The 8,827-nt window shown below is 47.4% G+C and overlaps 1 protein-coding gene across 1 annotated transcript; it reads left to right on the forward strand.

The window, feature by feature from the left end:
* Window positions 1-5,311: 5,311 nt before the first annotated feature.
* On the forward strand, window positions 5,312-8,365 carry LRFN5 (leucine rich repeat and fibronectin type III domain containing 5). The gene is made up of 2 exons (XM_026056202.1): window positions 5,312-6,699; window positions 7,423-8,365. Exons 1-2 carry the CDS (start codon window positions 5,312-5,314, stop codon window positions 8,363-8,365), a joined length of 2,331 nt encoding a protein of 776 aa, XP_025911987.1.
* Window positions 8,366-8,827: the final 462 nt, after the last annotated feature.

The raw sequence follows: 8,827 nt of genomic DNA on the forward strand, positions 1-8,827 counted from the left end.
GGCGGCGCGCAGGGCGCAGTCAATATCAATCCCCCCTTTTTATAAATCCTGCCTCTCATTTAGAGGGTTGATTTGTTAAATATTGCCTCTGGACTGCCGGTTAGATTATATGCACAGATTAAGTAATTCAAAGTATCAAACGTGATAACAGAATTGATTTAAAACTTTGGTTTTGAGAACCCTTTTTTACTTGAATCACAAATGTCATATGAGGGGGTTGAATATCCCTGTCTTTTTGCAGATGCCAACTAGTAAATGAAAGCAGAATATACCTTCCTAAGAAACGAGCATTTGCCTRTTTGTTTTAATGTAGTAATTTGTTTTCTGCCATTTAAATTTTTTTTTTCAAAGCAAGTAACAAGATAATGCTTTGCCCAGTTTGTAATCTGGTTTCTACCATGAACYGTAAGCTGTGTCGGTGTTGCTGTCCCTGAGATTCATTTGTACGAGGTGCAAGGTACGTTGGGAGCGGAGAGGGCGTACAGGACCGTCTGGATCGTGTCTGCCAGGCTGTTGTTGACCTGGCAGCATTGACTCTGGCTAGTTTTCAAGCGAGAAATGCCTTCGCGTGCTGGCTAGTCTTTCACGCCGCCGGTTCCCGTGGTTTCAGGCATCTTCCGAATCGTCTGCCTTGCTGGCCGCGGCCACGAGACCACGCGCTGCCCAGGGCTTTGCCGCGAGGAAACGCTCCGCTCGGTGCCAGCGAGGGGGCGAAACGCGTTTTCTGCCCCTAGCCAGAGGGGCGAWGTGCAGCCGGAGGGAAACAAGCCATCCTTGGCTTCTGGGCCGGGGAAGCACGTGAACCGGAGCACAGGCTTGGCACGCTGGGGCCGAGCGTGGGTAGTTTTGGTGCTTCTGTTAGTTGAGATACCCTGTGCGTTCTTCAGCTGCGAATGTCGGTACGCCTTTTCATGGTATACGCGAGGACTGTGCAAATACGTGAGGACTGTGCAAATGCGCAGCTTCAAGCTTTGCTTGCGTTCGTATGGGGAGCGTTCAGAAATTAACGGCTGAGCCGCTGAGGCACAAGAGCGGAGCAGGGAGGGGAGGGAGAAGGAACAAAAGGCGGAAAATCCGAGTGAGATTTCCCGGTGGGGCAGATCGGGAGAGCTGCCCCCTCGCCGTAATAGGCTCTCTCCGCTTTACGGAGCCTTTAGATGTCTTGGGGGCTCCCGGAGCTGCCTACGCCTTCCTCTGCGGATGGGATCCAGCTCCTCCCTCGCTCCCCGCGCAGCCCCGCTGCGCCGTGCCCCAGGCTGCTCTGTGGCGTGGGCTGCACCGGCTCCTCGAGCTGCCCCCGGCCGGAGGACGCGYGGGAAGAGCTTCCAGCACGCGAGCCCGTGTTAGCCCTTTGCATCTGTCCTGTGCTCCAGGAGAAACCCTCGTCAGCGTTTGCCAGAAGCCCAGGCTGTTGTCCGAGCTCCTCGGGGCTCCGGCTGGCTCCGGTTCGTAGCTCCTTCCTGCGCCGTGGCCGTGCCTCGCCCCAGTCCCAGCATCGCTCGTCGAACTGAGCGCAGAGGAGCACAGCACGTGTCTTCATCGTCCAGCAGCGTGCAGTGGTGATCCCCGAGTCAGCCCTGCGCCGTCCAGCTCCGCAGCTGGTAACGGGATGGGGGTATTCCTGTGGCCCTGCTCCAGAACTAATTAGTTAATTAAAGGCAAGGCTAATTGTCTTGGCTTTCATTAACAGCCTGGGCAAAGCGCAGCGTTCGTGTGGCTTAGCTGCGCTCCGGCCCGGAGAGGCTCTCTGCGTGTCGGTGCCCGAGGAAGGCAGGATGAAGCGGAGCAGGTGGTGCAGAAACGCAAGAGTTCATTTTTAGCTTGTTTGCCAAACAGGCTCCCTGAAACGGTGGAAGAGTGTGGGTCTGGCAGCTCCGAGAGCATGCAAAAGGAGAAGCCGCGGCAGCCCGAGTGTCAAACGCAACCATCTGTCTTACTCGTGAGCTGTGCCTGGTATCCRCGGACCCCAACAGCGCGACGTCTGCTGGGGGACTACAGACGCGGGGCATCGCCTGCGCTTGTACAGGGAAGCCGTGCGCGGTGCAGGTCGTCAGGAGCAGTGCTGCTTGGGGACGTCCGAGAGCGGCAGGTCAGCCTGCCTCCTAGACAGGAGGATGAGTCTTGGGTGAAAAAACAGCATATAGGAAACATCTGCACTTATTTTGACTCCAGACAAGCTCAGGCAACACTTTGCATTTTCATGTGCACCTAGAGCTAAGAAGAGCTGCTGACACAATATGTTCCACTAATTCAATTAGTCAGAAGAAGGTTGGGATCCCAGAGGCTGCCTGGGGCTTAATTTGCGCTCACATAACCTGCCCTCTGATAACCTTTACATAAAATAATTGAAATGAGAGGACCCAAAGTTAGTTCCACTCTGGCCTAAGCATGCGAGTAAGGTGGTCGCTTCCTGAGCCTGAGGAGGGTCTCTGCCAAGCTGCCCTAAGCTAGTGGTGGAAGCACCTGGGTGTTYGGCAGAGACAAGGGGCTCATTTCAGGTGTATTTCAAGTCTGCATTTTCTTGTGTCATTCTTTGAGTTTGCTACAGCATTTCCAAGCAATGAGAAGCTTTGCAATCTGCTTTACTTAAATTAACCTTTCTGGTTTTATTTTAATCTTGTATAGCTCTTTAAATGAACTTGGCTGAATCCAAGAAACGTTGAGCATATTACTTTTACTGCAGCTACAAATCTAAATTAGCAGTATTAAATTAGTAAATCTAAATTAGTATGTTGTCCCCAAACCAAGACAGTTTGGGGGTGTTAGCAGTTGTGGGGTGTATGCCACTAAGCTGAAAGAGTCCACTTCGCATGTGGTTTATGGAAAATCTAAGTAAAAAGAGAAGAATCGCATATGGAAGGTGTGGGTGCCAACCCACAGCTGTGGGATAAACCCTGTTGTTCCGTTGACTCACGGCTGCTGTTTCAGGAGCAAGTCAGGAGAACGTGCTCTGGGAGCCACCAGCTCCGTTTCTAAGATGTATTAAACAGGTTGTTTTGCAGTGCCTCTTCAGTCACTGATCAGTATCAGAATTCTCCTTTAATTCTATTTTCAGCTGTGGAATCATCCCAATGTATAATGCTGACACAGAAGGTATGAAATTTAATCCACAAAATGTATTTAAACATTGCCCTGAAGTTTGTTTGCTGGCAAAATTAATGCAAACAGTTATTCTCAACAGAGGTACAAAAGGTTTCATTCTAAAATTTTACAATTTCTGAAAAGAACAGTCTGCCTCCCGTGACTTTAGAGAAAAGGGAAACAAATTTAATTGGTACATTTATAGAGTGGCCAGTTTTCGCTGAAGGAGTCCAATATAAACTGGTGCAACTTTGGATTCTGTAGCGAACAAATTACACTCTCAGCTGGCTATAGAAAGTAAATTTGTTTTTATATCCTTTTCCAGTTGTCAGATAAATACTGATTCTCTTCAGCAAGCGTTGCTGCAGTGTGATAGGCCCAAATATTGATGTTATGATGAATGACCGTTTCCTAGTCCCCAGGAACCGTGCTCTTCTCTGTTTGGAAGGACATCGTGCCAGCTCCCTATTCCCTCTGGACCTGCATAGTTGTACATATCTCGATAAGGCAACAGTTAATTTATGAAGTTGGTAGGCATATTAAGCATGAATATATTGACTACCAGTAAGCCGTGCATTTTGAGATTTCACCAGGGGAGTTGGGATGGTTCCCAACACTAAAATAACGATAGGCCATGCTTTCAGTGGTGTAGTCCTCTTTGAACTTATAACTGACAGATGAAGATCTCTCTCTTTTGTTTTTTTAATAGGGACTCAAAGGTTGGAGTCAGTAGTCATGAAAAGCTACAGTTTCTGTAAGCATCAGGAAAAAATAAGGTATTTGATAGGTCTGAAGAGCAGGCTTTAGAGGCTGATATTTTCACCCAACCTCTTTGCAGCTGTTGGCTGTTAATTTTGCATGGCAGTGTGGGTGGATTACGGATGGACTGGGCAATGGGAGCACTAATTAGTGTTCTGGCATTAAAGGTCCTTGAGGATTCAAGACTCCTGTTTATTGTTAGCTGTGAAACTTTATTTTATTTTGGATGATTTTTCATAGTACATTTCTAGGATGATGACATGTCTGAATAATCCCATCTGTACATATATAATGTTATCAATCCCAAAGTGAGCCGAACATTTCAGTTCAAATGTGGAGTCCCATTGAAATCAGTTGCTTTACGACTTCACAAGATTCCTCCTTAAATACATACATATTTCTCAGGAGGGCTGTGCTTCTTCCGATGTTGCTTGTTTTTTTGGAAGAGGGAAATACGTAGGAATTTATCACTTTTTTTTCATCAACCTCTTTGTGCTGTGATGAAGGTTTCTGGTCTTCCATGTTTGGAAATTGGCAGTGTAGCACTTCCAGAATTTTTAGAATAGTCACTGATAGATGATTTCATTTATCTGGTGTGGGCACTGTTATTATCTTCTTTGTTTTCATAGTCTGTGAGGATCTTGGATCTAGCAATATAAAAGATAAGGTTAATTGAACTGTCAGAATTTCTAGGATGAGAATGTAGCATTGCTGGCTGTGGTATTAGGGAAAACAGCAATAATCTAAAATTAGCCTGTGTTCCATTTTTATTTAGATCTCTGTTGTTGTTGGGGTTTTCTTGTTTTTTTTTTTTAATTTGTATTTCTGTTTTTGAATGACATAAAATAGCTCCTTTCGAGTTTATTCTGAAAATAACATTAAGAGCTTAAGTGTTCAGTGGAAATGCTTATAAACCAATTGAATTGTCATGCTTTGGAGGCCACTGAGAGGTTTAACTTAGCAAGTAAAGTGCACATGAAACATCCCTTGTATCTCCAGTGCATAAATGGCATTATCATGCAGTAACTCCAGATCACGAAGTCAAGAGCATCCATTTGAAAGCTCAGTGAATGGAACGAGGGTGTATTGCAAGTCTGAGACGAGCCTCAATTCAAGTAGAAGAGGCTTCAAAAGGTCCTGCTGATACAATGCGCGGTGCCACCAATCCTTACCAAACTGCTTTGTGATTTGCACATAAATAGGTGTGTGTATATATGTGTGTATGTATAGATATGAATATCCATAGTTCTTATGGAAGATACTATGGATGTTCTTATGGCAGGATATGGAAGAATTATAAAGATATAAGGTAATTAGATGAGGACAAAACATGGTTATATGAACCTCAGTTTCATGACTTAACCATGGATGGTTTGTTGGCTTTTTTTTATTACTCTTTATGCTAAGTTTGCTTATCTTGTAGGTATTAACAGAAGTTTGTTCTCTTTCAGGCTCTTGAACCTGATCTACAATGGAAAAACTGCTTTTGTTTCTGCTGTTCATTGGCATAGCAGTGAGAGCCCAGATCTGCCCAAAGCGCTGTGTATGTCAGATTTTGTCTCCGAATCTTGCAACCCTTTGTGCCAAGAAAGGGCTCTTATTTGTTCCACCAAACATTGACAGGAGGACTGTGGAATTACGGCTGGCAGACAACTTTGTTACAAATATTAAAAGGAAAGACTTTGCCAATATGACCAGCCTTGTGGACCTGACATTATCCAGGAATACAATAAGTTTTATTACACCTCACGCATTTGCTGACTTGCGCAATTTGCGGGCTTTGCATTTGAACAGCAACCGATTGACTAAGATCACCAATGACATGTTTAGTGGACTCTCCAACCTTCATCACTTGATACTTAACAACAACCAGCTGACTTTAATTTCTTCCACAGCTTTCGATGATGTTTTAGCTCTTGAGGAATTGGATTTGTCTTATAACAATCTAGAAACCATCCCTTGGGATGCTGTGGAGAAGATGGTTAGTTTGCACACTCTCAGTCTGGACCACAATATGATTGACCATATTCCTAAAGGGACCTTCTCCCACCTCCACAAGATGACCAGGTTAGATGTCACATCTAACAAATTGCAGAAGCTACCACCTGATCCTCTCTTTCAGCGAGCTCAGGTATTAGCAACCTCAGGAATTATCAGCCCCTCTACTTTTGCATTAAGCTTTGGTGGAAACCCTTTGCATTGCAACTGTGAGCTTTTGTGGCTGAGGCGTCTTTCCAGAGAAGATGACCTGGAGACCTGTGCTTCTCCTCCGCTCTTGTCCGGTCGGTACTTTTGGTCGATCCCAGAGGAAGAGTTCCTGTGTGAGCCTCCCCTCATCACTCGGCACACCCACGAGCTGAGAGTCCTGGAGGGCCAGAGGGCAACGCTGCGGTGTAAGGCCCGGGGGGATCCAGAACCAGCAATTCACTGGATTTCACCTGAGGGCAAACTTATTTCAAACGCAACAAGGTCTTTGGTGTACGATAATGGAACGCTAGACATCCTTATAACTACTGTAAAGGATACAGGTTCTTTCACCTGCATTGCTTCCAATCCAGCTGGGGAAGCCACGCAAACAGTGGACCTTCATATAATCAAACTTCCTCATTTGCTGAATAGTACTAATCACATCCATGAGCCTGACCCTGGTTCCTCGGATATCTCGACTTCCACCAAGTCAGGCTCTAACGCAAGCAGTAGTAATGGGGATACAAAAATCAGCCAAGATAAGAAGGTAGTAGTGGCAGAAGCAACATCGTCTACTGCTCTGCTGAAATTTAATTTTCAAAGGAACATACCTGGAATACGTATGTTCCAAATCCAGTACAACGGTACTTACGATGACTCGCTTGTTTACAGGTAAGACGGATCCAACCAGACCTGCACTTCGTGCTCCATCAAGCTGTTTTGTATTGATTTATTAATGCACTGTTTCATTACAGTGCATTATTTAGGAGTGGTTACAGTAGCACTTACACTGATCAGAGCCCTGCCCCAAGAAGCAGATGGTGCGAGGCTTGTGAAAGACTAATGCAATTTTTAACTTCATGTTTTTAAATAGGGAAATTACTTTGAATGGCGTTATTTTTAGATAATCCAAACGGACCTCTAATCCTCCAAAGTAATCTGATTAGCAGAAGGATTGTAAAGTTGGATGAGTTAAATGGATCTTAACACTTGCAGTTTTTCGAAAACACAGGAGAAGGATGTCCATAAATGTATTCTTCTCAACACTCTGTGGTTGAATCGGCAGTGTTTGCGCTGGCGTGCKGGAGGAGCACAGAGAGGCACTGTGCACGCCGAGCGCGTTCGTTTTGAAGCTCGGACGCACCAGTTGCACCTTGCAACACATTTTTTGATGGTTTCGTTTACGTTTTTGGTTTGGTCGCTGTCATAAGGCGCTGAGCACCGCCAGGCCGTGCAACGGGAGCTCTGCGGCGCGTGGCGAGGAGCTGCGTGGGGATGCGCCGGCAGGGCCGGAGGTGCTGCCCGCTGGCGGCGTGGCGGGTGGCTCCGGCGGGCGGGCGGGCAGGCGACCGCACGTCGGTCTGGTTTGTTCACGCTGGTTTCCTTCTCCCCCAGAATGATACCTCCCACAAGCAAAACCTTCCTGGTCAACAACCTGGCCGCGGGGACTGTGTACGACCTGTGCGTCTTGGCCATCTACGACGACGGGATCACCTCGCTCACCGCCACCCGCGTCGTGGGGTGCACGCAGTTCACGACCGAGCAGGATTACGTGCGCTGCCACTTCATGCAGTCCCAGTTCCTGGGCGGGACCATGATTATCATCATCGGCGGGATTATTGTGGCCTCCGTGCTCGTGTTCATCATCATCCTCATGATCCGCTACAAGGTGTGTAACAGCAACGGGCAGCAGAAGGCGACCAAGGTGAGCAACGTGTACTCTCAGACCAACGGGGCGCAGGTCCAYGGCTGCAGCGGGCTGCTGTCCCAGTCGATGTCCAAGCAGGCGGTGGGGCACGAGGAGAGCGTCCCGTGCTGCAGAGCTGCCGCCGACGCGGCGGCGCAGTCGTCGGACGCTTGCTCGAGCCAGGACTCCGCCACCACTACCTCTGCCTTGCCCCACGCGTGGACTTCGAGCGCTGCTGCGCCCCAAAAGCAGAAGCGCAAGCCTGGGCCAAAGCCAAGCAGCGAGCCGCAGGGCGAAGCCGTCCCGAGCGCCGAGCCGCAGAACGCTAACAGGAATAACTCCACGGCTCTGCAGCTGGCTGGCCGCCCCCCCGGCCCCGTCACGGGGGCCCCCACGTACAAAAGAGCACAAGCCAAGCCAAGTAAGTTTCTCACTTTGCCGGCTGACCCCTCCAGAGCAAAGCGCAGGTTCTCCCTGAGCGGAGAACTGACGGAATGCCGCTGGCACGCTAACTCCCCGAACGCGGGTGGATTGCGGTCTAAGAGGAGCGTGTCTATGAACGGGATGCTAACGCAGTCAGACAGCTCTGACGTGGATAGCGGAAAAGCAACTTTCTCGAGTTCTGAGTGGATATTGGAAAGCACTGTGTGACCTGCTTTTTTTAATTTTTATTTTAATGAAAAACGAAACGCCAAACGTTGTGTGAAACTCCCTCTCCTGGGAAATTGGATTCGGAATTCCRCTCTTGTCTCGCTGATTAACGGCTTGTTCATGCAGGGTTCTGTATAAGCCACCCAGTGCACACAGGTTTTTAGTTAATTTCCGTTTTATTTTCTTTAATAACAAAACCGAAGGCAACATTCAGAGATTAAAAAAAAAAAAATTAAAAAAAAAAATTAAGGGGTGAAAAAAGCATGAATCAGCACCAGTGCCTTCCCTACTCTAGGACTGGCTTCCTGGTTCTGCAGTAGCAGAAAACAAAAGAGAGAGTTTTCACAGAAAAAGCCTTTTATAAAGGAAATGAAATTTCCTCCAAGCTAAGAAATAACCACTTCCGGATCGATCAGTAAAACGATATTTTTTAAAAYGATCAGACTGTACGTTTCTTTTCAG

Source organism: Apteryx rowi, unplaced genomic scaffold (assembly GCF_003343035.1).
Source record: "Apteryx rowi isolate R43461 unplaced genomic scaffold, aptRow1 scaffold_13, whole genome shotgun sequence".
Lineage (NCBI taxonomy): Eukaryota > Metazoa > Chordata > Aves > Apterygiformes > Apterygidae > Apteryx > Apteryx rowi.